The sequence below is a fragment of the Oryctolagus cuniculus genome, chromosome 7 (genome assembly GCF_051225735.1).
Source record: "Oryctolagus cuniculus isolate XC-2025 breed Fujian yellow rabbit chromosome 7, ASM5122573v1, whole genome shotgun sequence".
Classification (NCBI taxonomy): domain Eukaryota; kingdom Metazoa; phylum Chordata; class Mammalia; order Lagomorpha; family Leporidae; genus Oryctolagus; species Oryctolagus cuniculus.
This window is the reverse complement of record NC_142873.1, coordinates 22,189,787-22,213,451: the sequence shown is the minus strand read 5'-3', so window position 1 is coordinate 22,213,451 and position 23,665 is coordinate 22,189,787. Positions and strand designations below refer to the sequence as shown.

General features: G+C 52.4%; 1 protein-coding gene and 1 long non-coding RNA gene across 6 annotated transcripts in view; one reads left to right on the top strand and one right to left on the bottom strand.

The window, feature by feature from the left end:
* Positions 1-23,665, bottom strand: part of PRKAG2 (protein kinase AMP-activated non-catalytic subunit gamma 2) — a 312,250-nt gene that overhangs the window by 205,012 nt on the left and 83,573 nt on the right. For 4 of the 5 annotated variants that reach the window (XM_051857058.3, XM_051857059.3, XM_089299508.1 and 1 more), the window contains exons 2-3: positions 19,693-19,761; positions 14,072-14,351 (exon numbers count right to left, since the gene is read on the bottom strand). In XM_051857058.3, coding sequence (XP_051713018.1) covers positions 14,072-14,351; positions 19,693-19,761 — 349 coding nt within the window. Of the gene's footprint in view, positions 1-14,045; positions 14,352-19,692; positions 19,762-23,665 lie in introns of all 5 variants that reach the window. The other variant, XM_070077300.2, reaches the window with a different exon arrangement.
* Positions 1,714-2,450, top strand: LOC149125365 (uncharacterized). The gene is made up of 2 exons (XR_016210389.1): positions 1,714-1,975; positions 2,207-2,450. It is a non-coding gene; the product is annotated as an uncharacterized LOC149125365 (long non-coding RNA).

Below are 23,665 nucleotides of genomic sequence, written 5' to 3'. Positions count from 1 at the left end.
GAATGATGAAAGCATATTACTATTGTTCTAAGTCACCAAGTTTTGGAGTAAAATCTGTTATGCAGCAATAGGTAAGTAATACAAACATGTATTATGATTCAAGAAGCAGTTGCTCTGATGATTCTATTACTGAGATAAAGTTAAAGGATTAAAAGACATTACATTTTTATCAGTGTGAAAGACCCTACAGATCTTACAATATCTCTACATAGCTTCTAAATATCTCAAGTATCATTCATGGCAAACAACCCAGAATTCTAAAAAACTATTATGCTCTGCTCAAAGATTAGTGCTTTGAGGCCAGTCAAGTAAATGTAATTCACATTTCATGAGATACAACTGATAATTCAGCTGCTTCTATCAGATCCCACTGCTGTCTCCCTCAGCTCCTGGCCACCCACTCACCTCACTCCCTGGATGGCTCAGCCTCCCCAGGGCGAGGGCCAGGGCCCCAAGTTGTCCCTCTTCATGCTCATCATGCTGGACCTTCAACAGCCCAGTGCCCATGTCCACCCTAACTGAAACCACATGGATTCTGGGTCCTTCAGTGGTGGTCCAACCTGAGCCCAGAGGTAACCCTTCCGGCAGGTTGGAGGAGGCTGGGCGGACCAGTGCAATAATAACAAGACCTGAAGAATCAACTCCAGCCTCCACTTGGGACGCCAGCCTTCGTCCATTGTGGGGCCAGTGTCCACAGGCAACCTGTGGTGGCCGAGTGGCTGCAAGTCACACCTCTCTCATGACCAACCTCCCCTCCTGCAAGTAGCCCGGCCTGGGCCTGAGGTGAGTGGCCCTCTGCTGTCGGGGCTGGGTCAGGCTGTGGCCCAGGAAGGATTCTAAGCAGTGTGGCCAAACTCTCTCCTGGTGTCGGTGGGAAAATGCCCAGCAGAACAGGGAGGCTCATGGGAAGGCACCACTGGAGATGAACCCAGACAGGAAGACCTGCTGCAGGTGTGAACCTCCCACAGGAGGGGCCTGAGGGACAGGAAAGAGCCTCTACAGTTGAGTGGTCGGGCCTGACTGGCTGTGAAATCATTCAATTATCGCCCATGGTTAGTAGTCATTGCGAGGAAAGAGACAAGGACTTCACAAGGTCAGCGCCTCGATCCTGGCTGACTGTCGCTCCCTGTCTTCGTGGAGGAACGACACAGGACCCTGCGCTGTTCTTTCGTCTGCTCGGCCCTCCCCGGGTTTGCTGCTGGTTCTTCCCGGGTTGGCTACCGACCCTTCCACCTCCGTGGAAGGGCGGTTCCCTCTGCCACATTCCCCACTTCTGCGGGGGAGCGGCACACCGCCGGCCGGCTCTCTCGGGGGCTGCACAGGTGTTCCTTCAGATAGATGTTCCCCTTAGATGTTCCTGGTGCATGTTGTCTCTCTCCTCCTTTATAGTCCTCTTCCACCAATCCCAACTCTGCTACCCACATGCCGAGTACGCTGCTCTCCTCCAATTAGGAGCAGGTCCTACAGTTTATTGGTTGAACTGGAGGCAGCTGTGTAGAAGCTGTTTCCCTTCTCAGCGCCATATTGTGGGAGAGCAGATGCATAGAATAAGTCTTAATTCCAGTAACTCAGTCTAGTCCGAGTTGCTCCCCACAGCTGACAGTCTTCAATGCGCTGAGTCAGCCAGTCGGGTGACACTTCTGGATCGGCAGCGTCTCCCCCCATTTCCTCTCTGGCCCCAGCTTTTGTGTTGCAACACATCTTGCTCACTGAGACTCAAAGACAAAGGCAAAGGAAGGAGGATCCAACTGGAAAAGATTCTCTTATTTTATGCTCTGCCCCACGCCTACTCCAGGAGTTGAAGCAGAACGGTTAACTACGGAAGGCCTTTATGATGTAGCTGGATGGCGACACTCACAACAGGGCCCTACTACAGGGCCCGTCAGGAGCTGTGTGGCCAGAACAACGAGGCTGAGCGTCTGTGACATCAGAGTTCTTTTTGCCTTGGAGAAGTCATTGGTTTTGTGGGGCACAGGTAGATGTGTGTTCACTTCCTGTCCCCCAGTTTTGAATGGTAATTTACAATTAATGAGGAAATGCGATTCATTATTGCGCTTCAACACTGCTACAATTATATCCTCATCTTAACTTTTAAAGATGAGTTAAGGGGCCGGGGTTGTGGTGTGGCGGGTGGAGCTGCTGCCCGTGGTGCCAGCATCCCATATGGGCACTGGTTCTCATCCTGGCTGCTCCACTTCCAATCCAGCTCTCTGCTGTGGCCTGGGAAAGCAGTGGAGGATGGCCCAAGTGCTTGGGCCCCTGCACCTGTGCGGGGGACCTGGAGGAAGCTCCTGGCTCCTGGATACAGATCAGCACAGCTCCCACCGTTGCAGCCATTTGGGGAGTGAACCAGCGAATGGAAGACGCCCCCACCCCTGCTTCTGCCTCTCTGTAACTCTGCCTTTCAAATAAAATTAATAAATCTTCAAAAAAAAGATGAATTCATATTATTTTCTCAAAGATATCTCTTTGCAAAACAAAATCTATCCTCAAAAGGCGAAGATTGCCCATCATCAGGGATACTCTGAAGAATGCATTATGACTCTGAAGGCAACTTTCAAAGACGATTTTTAAAAATGTCAGGAGTGACTGATTCTTGCTGAAGGAAGAGTAAACTGTCCAGGCTGCACACAGACTTCCTCAATTCAAGACAACTGGTTCCTTCCAGGTCACTGGTACAGGCCAGCTCTGCACCTTGTGCAAGGAGCCTGGGAGGGGTGCCGGGCCTCATTTTTCGTGTTGCCTCACAAGCACCTTGCAAAGCCCTGCTCAGCACTTGGGTGTGAAGATGAACTGCCCAACTACCAGGGCCAGTTCCCAGAGCTCTTAGATCAGCAGCAGATCTGCTGGGGGCTGGCTGGTTACTCAGAGGCTGAGCAGGAGGGCTGCAGGCACTCAGCTTCACAGGGAGAAAATCATTCTTTGGTTGAGGTCAAACCAGAGGCCTTTGTTTCCAACAGCAATGTCAACAGTCCTAAGAGAACACTGCTCCTTCCTCCTCTGTGTAAACAAGACACTCACGTTTTCATTCTCCCAGCAGGTTGGGAGAGGCGACTGGAAGGGACTGGGAGACACACTCCTGAGGCCACAGAAGAGAGGAGGGATTCTAGCAGTGTCAGGGAGGAGGGACTGAACTTTCTAAGCTAAAGTGACTAACATTAGAGCTTTTATTTTCCTAAATGGATACTTGTCCCATCATTGGCTTATGCATTATTCCTCGCATCCACTCTGTCTTAGCACCTGGGTTAACGTGCACCTGCTCATTGGACGATCTGAGTTAAAACCTTGGCTGCAACTTACTAGCTGTGTGGCCTCTGCTCAAACACTTCACCCTCTCTTTCTCAGCTTCTCCTTGGGCAGAAATGTTAAAAAATGACCTCACAGAGCTGCTATGAAGATAGAAGGAAAAATTATTACATATAATGCACTTAGAATGCATATGGAAGGCATTTATAATCAGTGATTTGGGGAAGCAAAGTTTAGTAACAGGAAACAAAACCATTCTTGAGGTCATACTTTGCTGACTATGCAGAGTATTTTTGCTTAAAAAACTTTAATCTCATTATTTGCAGTTTGTGAACATATTGACATGTGCTTCCCTTTCCTCATCTCTAAAGGAAAGATCATCCTAAAACAAGCTGTTAAATCATTTTTAAAATATTTATCTTATTTATTTGAAAGGTAGAGTTACAGAGAGAGATGGGGCCAGACTGAAGCCAGCAGCCAGGAGTTTCTTCTGGGTCTTCCACATGGGTACAGGGGCCCACAGTCTTCGTCTATCCTCTGCTGCTTTCCCAGGCACATTAGCAGGGATCCAGTTGGGAAGTAGAGTAGCAAAACTCAAACCGGTGCCTATATGGGATGCTGGCATTGCAGGCAGCATTGGCTTTATCCGCTACACCACAATGCCAGCCCTATAAAATCTTTTGACAATAGATTCAGTGTTCTGGAAAATTCTATTGCCACATAGCCACTTAAGAATGTGTAGGGGCCGGCGCTGTGGCACAGCAGGTTAAAGCCCTGGCCTGAAGCGCTGGCATCCCATATGGGCACCAGTTCTAGTCCTCACTGCTCCTCTTCCGATCCAGCTCTCTGCTGTGGCCTGGGATAGCAGTAGAAGACAGCCCAAGTCCTTGGGCCTCTGCACCCACGTGGGAGACCCGGAAGAAGATCCTGGCTCCTGGCTTGGGATTGTTGCAGCTCTGGCTATTGCAGCCATGTGAGGAGTGGGCTGGTGGATGGAGGACCTCTCTCTCTGCTTCCACCTCTCTCTGTAACTCTGTCTTTAAAATAAATAAAGTAAATCTTTTTTAAAAAAAGAATTTGTACAGTACCAGAGCAAGGTCAATAAGGTACACATTTTAGACTTTGTGAGCCATACAGTCTCCGTGGCCACTGTTCACTCTGCTGTTGTGTGAGAGCAGCCAGAGGGAACAGACAGGTGGATGTGACTGTGTGTGATGATGCTGGGAGACCAGAATACGCCTCCCTGAAATACAAAGGATTGAGCTAAAGTTGTCTTTGAGAACTACCATCCCTGGTGTCCTCTGTGTAGATATGAAATACACATGCTAGGGGCCAGCACTGTGGGGTAGCAGGTAGAGCTGCTCCTGTGATGCCAGCATCCCATATGGGTGCTACTTTGTGTCCCAGCTGCTCCACTTCCGATCCAGCTCCCTGCTGATGGCCTGGGCAAAGCAGAAGATGGCACAAGTGCTGGGCCCCTGCCATTCACATGAGAGACCCAAATAAAGCTCCTGGCCCCTGGCTTAGGCCTGGCCCAGCGTGGCCGTTGCAGCCAACTGGGGGAGTAAACCAGAGGATAGACAGTTTCTCTCTCTCCCTCTCTCTCACTGTAACCCTTTCAAATTAATAGTAAATCTTAAAAAAAGAAACTCACATGTGCATAATCTGTCTCTTGTTAATTTGAATTTGGAACTGGGTTCCACCCAACCTAGGTCTTAATGGGGGTTATTAATAGTCCCCTACACAACTCTATGAAAAGAGTTGCCTGGCTCGCTTTTGTCCCCAAGCTGTGGCTGGCTCAGCACTGCATTACGGAAGAGGCAGAAGAGTGGCGGCGTTGTTTTGGTTGGAGTGTCCCACCCTGGCCATCAAAGGGAAGCAGCTTAGCTACTGTACAGCAGGCCTGGAGGGAGTTCGATGAAAGCACTGGAGAGACAAGCCATGAGTCCACACGCCACCGCCCCAGCAGAAACACCTGTGAGTGATGCAGCACGTGCGTGCAAGCAGGCCCTCCGGGAGGTGAGCTCCCTCCAGATAAAGATCTGGGCAAAGAACGCCGGGTAGCCTGGGTACTTTCTGGGCCCACGCTGGCTGCAGGCTCTAGAACAGTCCTCTCCATCTGCATCCCCTCTCCTGTTCTTACACCGTCCGAAACGGAATTCTCAGCTTTCCCCTTCTACCATTACAGTGATGGCAAGTTCTGGCTTCCCTTTCTTTCTGGCTAATACTGGAAAGCTGTGTTTACCAAGCCTCGCTGTGTATCAGCATCACCTGCAGAGCCTGTAAAACTTCAGGTTCTGTGTTTATCACACAGGTCTAAGTTACAGGACAGAAAGACAAGCTGAGGAGAAATGGGCATACCCTTGGGAGGATGGAGGACTCAGAAAACAGCCCAGCAGTCACACCTCCTGATGGTAATGGCTGTGGTACCCTCCCTTGGGGAAGCAGTGTGCACACTTACAGCTGTGGAGTGATGGGAATGGTCGGACCAGGGCCTCTGTAAACATGGGAAGGCTGTGTGTGCACGCGTGCTGGGCAGTGGAGGCGTACGACGTTGTGTCCGCCTGTTGGGTTTCCACCTGGGCCTCTTACCTTGGCGTCTCCCACCCTAACTCCCAGTTCTTGATCTCTGTGTTTTCTGCTGTGTGGGCCTGCCTACTCCTCCAACCCTCTACTCCTCCCTGGTCATACAGGGATCCTAACTGGGCCACTCAGGTATCCTATAGTAAGGAATTCAGAATGCTAAGTGGCGAGCCACAACAACTTGAACTTCCCACATGGATCACCTGGGAAGACCCATGAGTTCTTGCTGCTGGGCCCCCAGGGCCAGAGGGTTTGCTTCCCTTCTCTCCAAGTCCTCAGCATTCTGCTCTATTTTGACCTCTATAAATACCCACACCCCCTAATCCTCCCAATAAACTGCCATCCTTATTTGAAAAATTAGTTGGAGTCGGGCCGGCGCTGTGGCACAGCGGGTTAATGCCCTGGCCTGAAGCGCCAGCATCTCATATGGGTGCTGGTTCAAAACCTGGCTACTCCACTTCCTGTCCAACTCTTTGTTGTGGCCTGCGAGAGCCGTGGAGGATGGCCCAAGTACTTGGGCCCCTGCACCCGCGTGGGGGACCCGGAGGAAGCTTCTGGGTCCTGGCTTCGGATTGTTGCAGCTCCAGCCGTTGCGGCCAATTGGGGAGTGAACCATCAGATGGAAGACCTCTCTTTCTCTCTCTCTGCCTCTCTTCTCTCTGTGTAACTCTGACTTTCAAGTAAAATAAAATAAATCTTAAAAAAAAAGAAAAATTAGTCGAGTAAAAGTAAAAGGATAAGAACCCAAACTGAATTCTAAAATAAGGCAAGAAATGGGTAATAACCCAAACTGAATTCTAAAATAGGGCAAGGAATGGATAATAACCCAAATTGTACTCTAAAATAAGGCAAGAAATGGATAATAACCCAAACTGAACTCTAAAATAAGGCAAGAAATGCAACCCTTAATGCTTTTTGTTCAAATTTGGCTTGGAGACTTCTAACGGGGAGAGCACACAGGGAAAACTGGGCTGAGACATGATGCTGTCCACTGTGGACAACGACAGACGAGTCGATCAGAAGCACAGCTACTCCTGGTGTGAAGTCCAGACAGGAAATTCCCCTTGGGGACCTGGGTCATGAGCGATGTCTTCACGGCACTTTCCACGGCCAGAGCAGGGTCAGCGGGGCTGTTCCGTGGAGAGACCCTGCATCCAGGCCGACGGCCTAATGCTCAAGCTCGACTTCGTGGGAACAGTTCTGGGGTGGTGGAGAGCAATGTATGGCCTGGGTCCCTCGATCCAGGAACATATTTTTGGGTAAGGGAAAAGCGGGTAGGCTGTATATCCTCCACCCAAGCTTCACGCCAAGCACGATGAGAATCCAAGTGGACGGAGCTCAGGGTGACCCTCGCAGGCAAGTAGCACCCAGCCTGCAAGCACTGCAAGTCCCACTTGGACACAGCTCAGGACCTTTGTGCTGCGTTGGCTCCAGGACTCTGGCAGGGCTGCTTTCTTCTGGGGAACGCCAAGGAGCCAGGCACAGGGGTTCAAGGGCAGGCACCGAGCAGTTGCCATGGGGACCAGGCTTGCTTTGGTCTGAACACTCCATCCCAGCGGGCCTCTCTGAAGGAGCCAAGCCTCCAGTGTAATCAACGCTTGTCCTTCTGAGCAGCCTGGAGCCATGCCATAGCCTTCCCGAGCCCAGCCATGGCTGCCTAGCCAGATGGCAAAGAGCAGCCTTAACAAATTACACCCAGCCGAAGACACTGAAGGGCCTACAAAATACTGGACAGGGGCCGGCACCGTGGCGTAATAGGCTAAGCCTCCGCCCGTGGCGCCAGCATACCATATGGGCGCCTGTTCGTGTCCCGGCTGCTCTTCTTCTGATCCAGCTCTCTGCTGATGGCCTGAGAAAGCAGTGGAGGATGGCCCAAGTGCTTGGGGCCCTGCAGGACCCCAGAAGAAGGTCCTGGCTCTTGGCTTCAGATCGGCCCAGTTCTGGCCGTTGCAGCCATCTGGGGAGTGAAGCAGCAGATGGAAGACCTTTCTCTCTCTCCCTCTCTGTCTGTAGCTCTGCCTTTCAAATAAATAAATAAATATTTAAAAGCAGAAAATAGAAAGGGTAGAGGTGGGGACAGCATGCTTAGTGGTTAGGATGCCTGTGCCCATATTGGAGCAGCTGGGTTTGACTTCAACCACGGTTCCTGCCTCCAGCTAATGCAAACTCTGAAAGACGGCAGTGCTGGCTCAACTGCACGACTCCCTGCCACCCACAAGACAGACATGGATTCAGTTTCTGGCTCCCAGCTTTGGCTTGGCCCAGTCCTGGCTGGAATGCGCTTTTAGGGAGGGAACCAACTGATAAGAGCTCTTCACCTCTTTCTCCATCTGTCTGCCTCTCAGATTACACACAGAATCTGGGGGAAAGTCTCCCTGTGTAATCCACAGGCCCCGATGGCAGGGGCCACAGCTAGCACTCAGCTTGGGCTCCGAAGCCGCAGCAGCCCACGTGGACAAGTGGCCCAGTCTGCCCCAGGTCAGGCTGCACTCCTCACACATCTGTCCAGGACTCTCATGTCCCCACCAGCCAAAGTCTCCACACTCAGCTCGTGGAAGCACCTGCGCTGCTCAGCCTCTCCCAGCCCTGCCACACCCGACTTCCCCTGGCAGCCTTGACCCCTATGCAGGAGCATCAGCTGTGCCCCTGGCATCTTGGTGGCATTGCTTTCTCTGCTTCCTGCCAACACCTGTCACCTCTGTCCCACATCACACTACTGCTGCAAAGCTCAGATTTGGCACTCCATTTTTTTTCAACATACATTACGTTTTCATTTTTAGTTGTCAATAAATTAACGTAGTCTTCAAAAACTGGAATGTCTCAGATAAAGCAAAAGTTTTCTTCAACTCAACTATCAAAAAAAATCATAATCCTTCACTTACAGGTTGCCACCGGCAGCCTGAAAAATGTCCTTTAAAGATAAGACATGTGGCACAGGCGCTATGACGTAGCGAGTAAAGCTGCCTCCTGCAGTGTCAGCATCCCATATAGGTGCTGGTTCAAGTCCCAGCTGCTCCACTTCTGATCCAGCTCTCTGCTATGTCCTGGGAAAGCGGTAGAAGATGGCCCAAGTCCTTGGGCCCCTGCACTCATGTGGGAGACCCAGAAGAAGCTCCTGGCTCCTGGCTTGGGATTGGCCCAGCTCCAGCCATTGCAGCCACTTGGGGAGTGAACCAGTGGATGGAAGACTTTCTCTCTCTCTCTCTCTCTCTCTCTCTGCCTCTCTGTAACACTGCCTTTCAAATAAACAACTAAATCTTTAAAAAAAAAATAAAGGTAAGAGATGTATGTGCACCCACAGACTTGTATACACACATGTGCCCACACATACAAACATGCATACAAATACATATATATGTGTATGTATGTTTCACATACACATACAGTATCACACATACACACAGTGGAAATACATGATGTGGTCATATATATACACATATATGCACCCAAACAAATGTACAGTAATGCACCACAGAATTATATTTTGGTTACTGATGAACTGCATATACAACGATGGTCCCCATAAGATTACACTTCGGTGTCCCAGTGACATCACAGCCATGTGAGCTGGGAGACAGGGTCATCCTCCCCCATCTCCCAGTGCCCAGCGCTCAGCTCTGCCAGGACCACCAGCCTACAGGGCCTCCTCCTGCTCTTCTTTTTCCTTCTCTCTCTTACACCTTCCTTTTCCCCTCTTCCATGGGGGGCTCCGTGCAGCTGCTGGCAGGAGAGTGATCTAGAGGTGGCCAGGAGGGTGACAGAACCTACCAGAGACTCGCGCTTTTCCTCACTGGCGCCAGCTCACAAACTCCCTCATCTTGCTCCAGCCACCTTGCAACCATCAGGTTCTCTAGGACACTGTCCGGCCTCACCCACAAAGTAGGGCTGCCCAGTCTTAACTCGGCACAGCCCTCAGCAGCGCAACACCTAGTCCCATCTGCCAAAGCCTCTGTTCGCCTGGCTAGGGGCCCTTGGAGGCAGGAATCCTGTCTTTCCACTGAACAATTCCAACACATTCAGTTGACACAGCAACATCACTGCCCAACAAGGCGAGTCTACCTTCTCCCAGACAAGGACCACTTGGGGTCAGCTGGAGATGCCTCGGACACCTGTTTCATGAGGGCAGCCTTGACCCCACTTCTGCGTACAAATACAAGTGCTGTCTGTCCTAACCTCTGGACAACGTTGACACAGCTGGGTAGAAGAAGAAAGGTGTATCTTAAGAACCAATCACACAAACTTAAAGAAAGGTATGATGATCCCACAGCCACGTAGGGTGTGTAGAAGAATGGAGGCGGCCCCCATCCCACAGGCACACGCGTCCTCGTTTTACGTAGAAAGGGGAAACACAGAGTCCATCTGAGTGATGCGCCTCCTGCACGCACTGAGAAGACCTGCCACGCTCACCTCCAGCCTTCAGAGGGTGCTGCATGAAGAACTGACACCGACGAAGTTGCAGACCTGGCTTCTGGTCCCAGGGCCGCCTCTCACCAGATGGGGGAGTCAGAGCAAGCCCTTTAATTTCTCCAGCCTAGGTTTTCTTCCTACACACACTTGTTGTGGGAGCCCACGAGTGGCGTGACCCACCCTCTGCTTGACTTCCTGCAGTGTCTGTGGGCCACCTATGAGCTCCCTTGGACACCGCCACTGATTGCAAGACCATGGAGGAAACATCGGCATTAATGGAGCAGCCAATCTGGTCCCGGGAACATGGGTGTGCAGAGGGACAAGGCTTGGCCGGCAGCCACTCCTGGGGGCTCAGCCTGGGCAGCAGTGTGTGAGCATGTGCTACTCGGCCAAGGTTGCTCCAATAAAGTAGTCGGCACCCCCTCTCCCTGATCATCCCCGGCCTCCAAATTAATGTCATGCCCTCACCGCTTATTTATGAAATGACTGAGCCTTACTAGAAGGAGCTCCTGGACGTCCCAGAATCTCTGCCATCATCAGAGTGAGGAACTGGCCTGTGGGGCCAATGAACCTTCAGTGGCTTAGGAAAACATTCTTCACACCCCAAACCCAGTGCATGGCAGGGAGTTCACGCTGAGATGGTGAGCCTGGTTCATCCTGCCCCCTTGCACCCACCAACCCTCCCCTATCTCTATCTGGCCTCTCTATCTGGCCTGCTCCTTCTGCCTTCAGTAATATCTCGGATCCTAACAGGATGACCACAACTGGCAATGTGAATTAGCAATCTTGGCCTTTCCTGTATAAGTGGTGTCCTGGGTTGTGTAGAATTTGCATCAATATCTATGTCATGGGGCCGGGGTTGTGGCGCAGTGGGTTAACGCCCTGACCTGAGGTGCAGGCATCCCATATGGGCTCCGACTCTAGTCTCAGCTGCTCCTCTTCCAGTCCAGCTCTTTGCTATGGCCTGGGATAGCCATGGAAGATGGCCTAAGTCCTTGGGCCCCTGCAGCCACATGGGAGACCTGGAAGAAGCTCCTGGCTCCTGGCTTTGGGTCGGTGCAGCTCTGGCCATTGTAGCCATCTAGGGAGTGGACCAGCGGATGGAAGACCTCTCTCTCTGTCTCTACATCTCTCTGTAACTCTGTCTTTCAAATAAATAAAATAAATCTTTAAATAAAAAATCTATGTCATTCCCAGAACCTTAGAACGTGATCTTGTTTTTGGAAACTGTGCTGTTGCAGATGTAGTTAATTAAGATGAGGTCATACAAGAGTCGAGGAGGCCCTTAATGCAACACAACCTCCTTGTAAGAAGAGGAGAGAGATCCATGAGAACATCGCGTGGCAATGGAAGCAGAGATGTGAGTAATGCGTCTACAAGCCAAGGAACACCACGGATTGCTGGCAACACCAGACGCCGGGAGAGAGGCATGGAGCAGAACCTCCCCTGGCAACTTCAGAGGGAACCTGGTCCTGCCCACACCTCACCTTGGACTTCTGGCCTCTGGAGCTGTGAGAGAAAAACGTCTGCTGTTTTAAGTCTCCCACTCCACCCCAGTTTGTGGTGCTTTGTTAAAGCAACCCTAGAAAGCAAATGCAACCTGTTGTAACCAACACAGGTCTGACGCCACCTGTCAAGAAACAGGCCCTGATTTAGGTATCAGATGTGGGGCATGATGAAATATTTCACAACACAGGATGCTGTCGAGAAACCTGGGGTGCTCTCTAGAGCTTTGTGACCTCACTGCTGTGACATTCTGCTCCCTCCAGGGCTTGGTAGACACAGTTCCTAACAACTTTCCAGGGAGAACCATCGCTTTGTCATCCTCCCAATGCCTCATCACAGGATGTGTGTATTTACAGTTAGGCTCACGGACAGGCAGAAAAGCTCTCATTTTGAGATGCTCTTACAGGCTGGTGTTACGGTGTAGTGGGTAAAGCTGCCGCTCGCAACTCGGGCATCCCATATGGGTTTGTGTCCTAGCTGCTCCATTTCCTATCCCACTCCCTGCTAACTGCCTGGGAAAGCAGTGGAGATGGTCCAAGTGCTTGCACGCTGCCACCCACGTGGGAGATGCGGATGACGCTCCTGGCTTCAGCTTGTCCCACTGCTGGCCACTGTGGCCATCTGGGGAGTGAACCTGCAGATGGAAGCTCTCTCTCTCTCTCTCTCTCCGTCAGTTCCACTCCACCCCTCTGCCCCATAACTCTGCTTTCAGATAAATAATAGATAATCTTTTTTTAGAGATGATTTTAGAGGGACTAGAAACAATACCCCACACCATACACATACACAAGTAAAGAAGAGACAATCTCTCTTCTTCCTCTCCTTATAAACCAATTAAATTCCTACATGCTCTGCCTGACCCTGCAGGTCAAGTATCGCTCCACCATTGCAGTCTGGGGGCAAATACAACCTGAGGAGAAAGGTACACCACCCACACCTCTGATGCTTAGGGGCAAGCTTGCCTTCCTTATTGGAGGGCACTTCAAAAAGCTCATGGGAAAAGGAATTAATAGAAAGTTTACTTTGGTGTGAAAAATTCTGAAATTCGTGCATACGGGGAGTCTTCAAAAAGTCTGTGGAAAATGCCTATCACAAAGAAACTGTGCAGGGATTCCAAAATTATTTTTGCACCAAAATTTAAGATTTATTTATTTATTTGAAAGTCAGAGTTACAGAGAGAGAGAGAGAGACAGAGACAAACAGATCTTCCATCCACTGGCTCACTCCCTAGATGGCCTCAACAGCCAGAGCTGGCCAGGCCAAAGCCAGGAGCCAGGAGCTTCTTCCGGGTCTCCCACATGGATGGCAAGGACCCAAGCACTTGGGCCATCTTCCATTGCTTTTCCCAGGCCATTAGCAGGGAGCTGGATTGCAAGCGGAGCAGCAGGTACATGAACCGGTGCCCTTACAGGATGCCAGTACCACAGGCAGCGGCTCTACCTCCTATGCCACAACATTGGCCGTTGTACCAAAATTCTCTCTCTCTCTCTCTCTTGCAAATATGAGAGGCAGAGACACAGAAAGACACAGATAGCTCCCATCCAATATTTCGCTTCCCACAACAGCCTGGGGTGGGGGAGACCAAAGCCAGGAATGGGAACTCAACCCAGGTCTCCATGGGGTGGCAGTAACTCAGTTACCGGAGCCATCATCACTGCCTCTGGGGGCCACGTTAGCAGGAAGCTGGAATCAGACACTCTGATGGGGGTCCTAACTGGTATCGCAACCATTTATCTTAGTCCATTTTCCATGAGTGCTTTGCAGTAGTCTCATATATCTCCTGCTATGATCCACAGGGCTCAAGGGAGCACACTCTATCTTCAGATCACAAATACCCGTGAGCCTAAGGGGCTCTGCCGCACACACGTTATCTGCTTCCCATCTCTGCAGCAGATCCACCCTGCCTCCCTTCCCTGCTGCCCCCAGACCAAAATACAAGGAAGTCAGGACCCACCCAGGTTCCCAAAATACCGTACCCTAGGAGGTGAGAGGATGCATCAGTCAAAGCTGAGGCCGGCCCTCTGACCCCTGGGGTCTAGCCTCAGCTCCAGCCAACACTGCATTTCGGAGAGGCCAGTGTCCTTGCGTTCATACTGTGAGCATCGGGGTGTGTGCAGGAAAGATTGGGTTCTGACAGGTCGGCGCAGGAAGACAGTGACAGGCAGAGAGTGAATTCGCTCTGCAGAGAGCTTGGATTTGTTCGCAGGCGAGATGGACGCAGACCTGTGCACCCGGCACCCAGCCACTAACAGTCACCATGGCCCAGCCGCCACGGAAAATGTCCCCAGCAGCCCGACACCCACCTGAAACCATAGCATCATTGTCTTACTTTTTCTGGAGCGGGAGAAAAACCTGATGCCCCCGGGAGAGGTAGACGGGTTGGAGTTGGGCGAAGACTCTTTGGACGACGAGCGGAAGATCCCGCTAAAGCTCATGCGGCGAGCTGAGCGCGGGGGGGACTCCTGGTAGGAGAAGGGGAACACGGTTTTGGGAGATCCGGGGCTGGTCTTGGGCCTCACGGGAGCAGACACGGGGCTGGAGGGCCGGGGATGGGAGCCTCTGGAGAAGAGCCCTTTGGAGGGGCTGCCCGAGCTGAAGGGGCTGTCCACCTGCGGAGAGACAGACAGACACAAGGATGTGGTCACTCGCAGCACCGGGCGCTCTCCCCTATGCAGGACCTCTCAGAGCGGTGGGAGGGAGGGGCTCGCAGCGATGCCTCTTGCTCCTGGGGCCTATTTGCAGGCCTGCCTTCCGGCCCACCCGTGCATCCTTCTCAGTGTCTGACTGCCCAGGGATATAGTCCCCTTCCGCCCACATCCACGCCAGCGCTTGCGATCGAGAGCAGAGCCGGCCAGGCCTCGTTCCTGCCCAACCTGCCATCTGGGAGCCTGGGTTTGACCCCCCAGTTCTGCCTCCTACTGGGCCACGGCGGGCATGTTGCTCAGTCTCGCCAAGCCTCCGTTTCCGCGTGTGTACAATGAGGCTAGCACTACCTGGGCCGAGCAGCGCTGTGTCCAGTGCGAGGCCACGACGCTGTCCAGCTCACGGCCAAATCTACAGTGACCATTCGATGTGTGTTAAACGGCTGCCGCCCTATTTCTCGCCAAACTTGCAACACTGGGACGAAGACAACCTTAGGGACTCTCCAGTTGAGCACCAGAAAAGCACACTAACTTCCTCACAGGGCGAGACACTGGGAGGCGCTGTCATGGCTGCCCTCGTGGGACCAGGCGGCGCATGCGCTGAGACACAGCACCTTCCCACCCGGTGCGCTGCACTGATCTCGGCCCATGTGAGTCCTCCCACCACTAGAGGGCGCCCCCGACTCTGAGTCGCGGGGCTTTACAGGTGTCCTTGTCGGGGGTGGGGGACACTTGGTGACCACCAGCCACCAAATTGCAATCTCCTGCTAACAGCGGGTGCAGCCACGTGGAGGTGCAGAAGCTGACCCAGAGCCAATTCCCTCCTGTGCAGACCGCTCCAGCGGAGGGACCATCATAGGCAGTGACTCCGGCTCGCCTCGGTAGGAACAAGTTCAGGTTTTCCCCATTGTTTGACCCTTTAACATGGAAAGCATGGGCATTCTCTGCCTGTAGAGTATCCAGTTTAGCTGTCATCCCACCTGTGGGACTCAGAGTAAATCCTGAGAACACATTTTAAAACCAGAGTTTCATTAAAAGTTGGTGGGTCCTATGTGCAGGCATGAGGTGGGTACTGGGGGCAGAAAGATGCCTTATCCTTGGTAGCGACAGCGCAATACGGAATAGGGGATGACCCTATCGCAAGGCGATATGACAGGCATGGATTCTGGACAGAAACCCCAGTTTAAATCCTGGCTGTTTCTGGCAGAATAGACAAGTGACTTGAGCCATGTTATCTACCTGTAAAATGATGCTAGGGCTACTGTCACAGGAGAGGCTCACTGAAGCCACTGCTGGTGTCCGTTATAGGAAGGGAACAAAGATGGGTAGGGTCTCCAGGAGATCACAGAGCAAAGAGATGGAGGGGTGGCCCTGGCTGCTTCCCCACCGTGGGCTGGGGAGCCGTGCAGACAATGAAGCCGCCAGGGACAGAGCCTCAGTCCTGGCCATTAGGCAAGCTGCAAGAAAATGATACTTTGATCAATGTAATTGGATGATTCCCTGGGTGTAGATGAGACTCCCCACGTGTGCCTGGCTCCACGGGCGCTAATGGAGAGCAGGCTCTCAGGCCCCTGCCGGGCAGCCAGATGCAAACAGGGCCATTTGTCATGGAGCCACCAGCAGGGAGGCCGAGGCCAGCGCCACGCCACTTGATGCTCTTGGCTTAGCTGCACCGTTCCTTCTTCCACAATAGGGAAGAGACGGTGGCCGGCGTGTGAGAATGAAAATGGAATCCAAGAGGACTGGCTTCAGGATATTCCCAGAGGGACCACTGAAACTGGACTTCAGATGCCCCAGGAGCTGCCGGTAGGGGGCGTAGAGGAAGGAGGGAGCCAGAGAAGAAGCCAGGGAAGAGGAAGTCGCAAGCCAGGGTGGAGCTAAGGCACACAAAGGCTGGCCCTGGAATCCAGGGGCCCAGTGACCTGAGGGTTCCCACGTGGACCTGACAGAGGCTATCTTAGGGGGAGGAGCCATCTCCACAGCCAACACTGGATCAGAGTGTGCAGGTGTGTCTAAAGCCCCTCCCAATGAAAGGCAAAGGACAGTGGATGCACTTTTTCAAAGAGTTCAAGGTGCGCCTGGTCCTGCTGTTACACCTGCACTGCAGGCCTACTCTGTGCACCTGCCCTGTGCCAGGCCCCATTCTACGTCTGCTATATAAATAATTCCATTCAAACCTCATAAGAACAGGTAAGCACAATGATTGGCCCTTGTTAACAGGGAGACATGTACAGAGCATTACGTGCCCTGTCCAAGGTTACACAGAAGTGTGCATGTCAGGAAAGGTGGACAGATGGTCCCAAGCACAAGAGAGAAGAGAGGCCTTGGTCCTTTGTTGGGGGACTTGATGTTGGGGAGCTCTGCAGGCCCCTCCCAGCCAGGCCAAGCTGTCTGGCCAGGGGGATCGCGGTGGTGTTGGAAGACCCCACAGCGTCAGCTGGCACTGAGCTTCCTCGGCAGATGCTGGCCCAGCACCAGAGCCATGCGGGGTTAAAGTGACCAGGAGTTAGGGCACAGAGATGTGTTGTGTAATAAAGAGCTTGCCTCCTCTTGGAGAAGGGGCACCAGGGAGAGGGGCAGAGAGAGGGGACATGGCCAACCCATCTCCATGATGACATGCACCCTCGGGTAGTCAAGAATGCCTGAAACCAGACGCACCCCATCCACTTAACTACAAGTGGGGGTCACCGAGGGCCACATTGACACTTAGTGAAAATCTTCAGTGACCACAGCCAAAGAGGGAGGATTCCCCGAGAAGACAGGGAGCTCAGCTGCAGGTGCTGTGCTACAGAGGCAGGCAGGCAGGGCCAGGAAGCATGGGCGTGGGCTCTGTCCAGCTTAGGACACTTCGCTGAATGGCCCGCCCAGCTCCCCAAGGTTTGGGATGTCCGGGAGCATCCAGCACCCCAGATTCAGGGCCAGCTCCGTGAGGAAGCAGTGATGTGATGGAGGAGTAACCTCTCCATTCAACCCAGTCTCCTCATTTAAAAAAAAACAAAATACAAGCAGATTCGCTCTGAGGAACCCCAGGACTTTTGCACAAGCCCAGGAAGGATCGAAATTAAACATGTCCCAACAACCTGGTAGGATGGTGGGCCTGGAGTGAGGGTTAAGTTAATAAAATAAGGAGTAGGGCCATGTGCTTACTTGTGGAAAGGACGAGAAGATTTCATGTGGGGTGCGTCGCAAAGCTAGTGAGGCTCCTGGTGGCAGGGTCAGAGTCTCTCTGCCTCTGTCCTCCTCTGTCCCCAGTGTCCCCATCCTCAGGGACAGCAGTCCCTAGCCCACCCTCCTTACTTCCTCTCTGCCTTGGGAGCCCAGCGGCGTCTCCCGAGCCCCTGTCCACCTCCTCCCATCAGCCTCAGGAGCCCGACCACGGTCTCCTGTTCCGGGGAACTCAGCTTGCTTGGGATGCTCTCGGGCATCCCCTTCCAGGCTGGTGTGCAAGTGACCCTAGGTGGGTCACTTGTGCCGGAGGAGGGTGGGATAGGTGGGGGATGGGAGTGGGGCGGCCACGGAAGATCCTGAACCGCGAAGCCTGGGAACCCCACAGCCCCGCCCCTCCTCCCCCACTTCCGTCCAGCAGAACCGCCTCTCATCCCAGGTACAAGGTTCGCGGCTGTCAGCAGTGTGCGGGCCGCTGCGTGGAGCAGTCAGCTTCCTCCTGGTGACCTTTCGTCTCCTCCCCCAGCCAGGTCAGTAGCGTGGGTGAGCCCCACGTCCTGGGTCAGTCAGTGTTATTTCCAGGGTGGGGCAGCAGGAACACCCCCGCGGGTCCTTTTCCACTCAACGTCCTTGGTGACAATGACTTTAATCTGGACCCCGGTGGAGCCACCAAAGGCATCAGCCACCAAAGGCCTGAGCACCCCCACCCCACCCCAGCCTTCTGCGTGCACCCTTGCTGGGGTCTCAGCTCCTACGGGCCCTTTGCTGGCAGGTAGGGCTTTGCGGAGTGAAGCGCTTGCAGGCCCCAGTGCACAGGGAGGCCCAGACCCTGGGGGGCTGGCACAGGGGTCGGGAGCTTGGTGTCTGCTTCTTGCCCCTCTCTCTCATTCCTGCTGAACCAAGAAGTTCCGAGCCCAGGCCCGAGGCCATTCTCTGACTGTCTTTCCTGGCTGGGCCATAGTAACAGCTAATAAGGTTGCTTATTTAGGGCAGGGCGGGGCAGGGAGCTGCAGCCAGTTGAGGCCCACAGGCCTAACCCAGTTTGTTATTCCAACTGTGTGTGCAATTCAACATGCTCGGAGAATATTTGCCAGCATCAGAACTCCTGACCAAACCCCAGGCTGGTGAGCACCTACAGGTCGCTCCTACACACTGCACACAGCACCCATGGGCAGCTCCTTCCTGCAGTCACCTGCCCAGGGGTCACTGGGTAGGAGGAAGTCTGGGAGGACTCCCCACCCCACCTTCAGTTTCTGGGCAGGGTGCCTTGGCCTGCCCCTCCCTGGCTGCGGCCACCCCAAACTCTCACCTGGCACCTTGATCCTGCCACATGCACACTCCTTGGCTGCCTAACCCTTGGAGACCTTGGTTTCCCCCATGGAGAGCCTGTGGCCGGCCAGCAGGGGAAGCAGAGAGCCAAGGACGAAAGGGAAAGTGGGAAACTGACAGAGCCAAGGGAAAGCCACCTGGAACTGGGGAGACGGGTGAGAGGAGAGAGCTCGCGGGCTGGGAGCTGGGGCCAGAGCTGGCAGGTGTGGCGTAGCGGATTAAGCCCTCACTTGCGACGGCAGCATCCCATATCAGGGTGCACTGCTTTCCACCCAGCTTCCTGCTAAGGCACCTGAGAAAGCAGCAAGAGATGGCCCAAGTACTCGGGCCCCTGCACCCATGTGAGAGATCCGGATGAAGCTCTCGGCCCCTGCTTTCAGCTTGGCGCAGCGCTGGCCATTGCGGCCATTCAGGGAATGAACCAGCAGATGGAAGACCTCTCTTTCTCTCTGTGTCTCTCTCTGCCTTTCAAATAGATAATCTTTAAAAAAAAATATCAAAGACCCTGGGGCCATGGGGCAGGAGAAACTCTTATCTGTCCCAGTGAAGTCTTTGACCCTCTCTTAGCTCCTTAGCAGCCTGGGGTGCTTAGATCATTGCTAATGCTTTTCTTTGACCACCTGTGGGGAGCCCAGCAGTGAAGCGGATTGGCCAGTCCTGCAGGGGCGAGGGCCACGCCCACAGGAGTGAGCTGTCCCAGGCTGGGCTCAGCCCCCACCAGGTGTGCAGGGGGCAGCGTAGGTGAGAGCATTGGTAGAAGTGCAGATGGCAGAGCCCCGGGCGCCTCCGTGAGCTGTGAGGAAGGAAGCCTTACCTTGCGAGAATGCTTTTCTGAGCTCTCGAGGTCTCCATCCAGGAGCGGCATGGCAAAGGAGCTCAGGTCCTAGGATGGAAAGGGACACGCGGTCAGTATCTGTGCACCGCCTGCGCCGGCCCGAGTCCCCTCCAGAAAATCAAGCCTCCAGGGAGGACGTGGACGGAAGCCAGGTTTCCAGGAGCAGCCTCTTCCTGTCACCACCCCAGGGCACGTCGGGCACTGAGGGGCCGGGAAGGGACGGGGTCCCAGGAAGGAGAACAGAAAGAGGCCAGGGTATGGCAGGCCCACCTCGGGGCATTTTGGAGAGTGGGGATGGGCAGGAGTTTAGCTCAGGAGCCTCTACAGAGTGGTCCAGGGAGGTGTGTGCTTGGGACGATGACAGGGAGGAGGGGGCGGCGGGTGGGCAGCTCAGCACTCACTCCTGGCGTCTGAATGCGGCCACTGTTCTGCCCAGGCCCTGCTCCTCCCATGTCCTGCCTCTTGCCTGGGTGAAGACTTGCACCCAAGACAGAAACCCCCCTCGGCCATCCTCAGGTCCAGCAGAACCTGCATCCTTCACTTTTGCCATTCAATTTTAGATTGTAGGTTGTGGTAAGATACCCATCCAGTACCACCTCCTGTCTGAATCACTTTCGGTGGACAGCCCGGGGGCAGTGAGTGCATTCCCTTCGCCACTCTCTATTTGCAGGTCCTGTTCATTCTCCCCAACTGAAACTCTGTACCTTTAAGTCCAAACTCCGCTCTTTCCCCATGCGCGATCCTTACCATTCTCCTTTCTGTCTCTCTGCCTCTGACTGCCGAGGTGCCTCCTGGGAGTGGAATCCTACAGTGTTGGTCCCTTGTGGCCAGCTCCCCTCCCTCAGCTCCTGTCTCCACGGTTCATACCCAGGGCATCGTGTCAGCCCTGCCCCCCTTCCTAAGGCTGAGTACTGTTTTATCGTGCAGATAGAATGCGTCTTATTTACCCATCCGTCCACTGCGGGACACTTGGCCTGCTTCTACCTTTTGGCTCTTATGAATGATGCTGCTACGCACGTGTGTGTTGAAGTCCTAATCCTCAGGAGCTCAGAATGTGATTCAGTTTGGAGACAGGGTCTTTAAATAGGTGATTTAAGTTAAGATGAGGGCATTAGGGTGGACCCCACTCCAATAGGACTGCTTATAAGAAGAGGATGTTAGGGCACCAGCATTGTAGTGTAGCAGGGAAAGTCACCGCCTGCGACACTCGCGTCCTCTATGGGCACTGGTTCAAGTCCCAGCTGCTCCACTTCAGATCCAGCTCCCTGCTAATGGTCTAGAAAAAAACAGAGGAGGATGACCTAGGTGCTTGGGCCCCTGCCATCCACATGCAAGACCCGGATGAAGCTCCTGGCTCTGGCCTAGCTCAGCACTGGCCATTTCAGGAATCCATTGGGAAGTGAACCAGTGGATGGAAGATCTCTCTCTATGTCCCTCCTACTCTCCCTCCCTCTCTCTGTAACTCTTTGAAATAAATAATATCTGCACCACCATGTTTATAGCAACACTGTTCACAACAGCCAAAATTTGGAATCAACCCAGGTGCCTGTCATCAGATGAGTAGATAAAGCAAATGTGGTGTATATACACAAGGGAATATTATTCAGCTATAAAAAATGAAATTCTACCATTTGCAGGAGGACATCATGTTGAGCGAAATAAGCTGGACCCAGAAAGACAAATACTGCATGTTCTCCCTTATACGTGGGAGCTCAGATTAAAAAAAATAAAAAATAAAAAAAAAATAAGAAATGCCTGGTGTTATCAGTACTGCAGCAAATCTAGTTTTGTAAAACTTTGTTCTATACCTTTGTCAAACTAATGCTTAAGACTGTTATACTACTATAGTTTTAACTATCTGTGATTACTTTAAAATTTACTGTATGGGACCGGTGCTAAGACCTAGCGGGTAAAGTCGTCGCCTGCAGTGCGGGCATCCCATGTGGGTGCTGGTTCGGGTCCTGGCTGTTCCACTTCCAATGTAGCTCTCTGCTGTGGCCTGGGAAGCCAGTGCAGGATAGCCAGGGTCCTTGAGCCCCTGCACCTGCGTTGGGGGCCCGGAGGAGGCTCCTGGCTCCAGATCAGCACGGCTCTGGCTGTTGCAGCCAGCTGGGGAGTGAACCAGCAGATGGAAGACCTCTCTCTCTCTCTCTCTCTGCCTCTCCTACTCTCTGTGTAACTCTCTTTCAAGTAAGTAAATAAATCTTTTAAAAAATGTACTGTATATGGGTGACTTGGTCATTTTCCCATTCAATTATTGTCTATAGCTATTGTCTATATTCCCACTAGGCTGGCACCACGGCTCACTAGGCTAATCCTCTGCCTGCGGCACTGGCATCCCGGGTTCTAGTCCCAGTTGGGGCGCCGGATTCTGTCCCTGTTGCTCCTCTTCCAGTCCAGCTCTCTGCTGTGGCCCGGGAGTGCAGTGGAGGATGGCCCAAGTCCTTGGGCCCTGCACCCTCATAGGAGACCAGGAGGAAGCACCTGGCTCCTGGCTTCGGATTGGCGCAGTGCGCCAGCTGCAACACGCCAGCCGTAGTGGCCACTTGGGGGGTGAACCAACGGAAAAAGGAAGACCTTCTCTCTGTCTCTCTCTCTCTCACTGTCTAACTCTGCCTGTCAAAAATAAAAAATAAATTAAAAAAATAAAGTTTATATTCCCACTAAACCAGGATCTTTTAACTCTTATTAAACATACTCAGTGAATTATTAAGCCCTTTTACTGTAATATAAATTTAAAATGTTATCTCAAAAAAAAAAAAGAGGGAGAAGGGAGGAGGGTGGGAGGAAAGAAGGGAATATTATTATGTTCTTAGAATTGGGTCTACATATCACATTGAATCTGCTAATTTTTAAAAAAAATTACAAAAAATAAGAGGAGTTTAGCACTGGGACACACACACAGATGGATGGCCGGGTGCAAGCCCAGGAGAGACCACCCAGATGGCACCTTGACCCCAGGCTTCTGGCCCCCAGAACCGTGAGAACAAAACTTGCACTGTTGAAGCCCCTCAGTCTATGGTGCTTTGTGATGGCAGCCCCAGCCCTAACAAACTCATATGATCCCTGTACAGGAGTCTTGTCAAGACCCGCCCTTCGACCCCTCCTATTCCAGGAAGTGGAAATGCTGGATCCTTCTGGTAATCCTAGTGTTTAAAGAAACACCTCACTCCTTTCCTTGGTGGCTGTGCTGTGTTCCTTTTTTTCTCCACCTGCTCACCCACAATTGTTGTGTTTTGAGTCGTCAACCTGCTGGGCACGCAGTCAGTGGCTTTGATCTGCACCACCCTGATGGTTACTGATGCTAAGCACCTCTTCATGTGGCCATCTGACATCTTCAGAGAAATGTCCGCTGAAGTCCTTGGCCCATTTTTAAATCAGGTCATTTGTGGTTGAGCTGTAGGAATTCTTTTTTCTGGATATTAACCCCTTATCATATATATGGCTTGAAGATATTTTGTCATTCTGTGGTTGCCTTTTCATTTGGCTGACTGTATCTTTTGAGGCACAGAAGTCTGCGATTTCATTTGTCCCTTTATCTGTTCTTTCTTCCTGTGCACAGGATGTTGTACCCAAATCATTGCCAAATGCAGTGTCATGCTTTTCCCCTGAGTTTTCTATGTTGTGGTTTCGGCTATTGCATGTCGGTCTTCGGTCCATTCTGAATTAATCTTTGTGTGTGGTGTCAGGTGAGGGTCCAACTTCATTCTTTTGCACATGGATATAGATTTCCTAGAATCAGTTGTGGAAAAAAGATTGACATTCCCTACTGTCTTTCCTCCACTGTGTAGTCTTACAGCTTTGTCAAAAGTCATTCGACCATATATATAAGGGTCACCCATGTTTATATGAATATTTATTTTACATATAGGGGCTCTCTGTTCTGTTCCTTTGGACTGTATTTCTGGTTTTTTTTTTTTTAAGATTTATTTATTTGAAACTCAGAGCTACA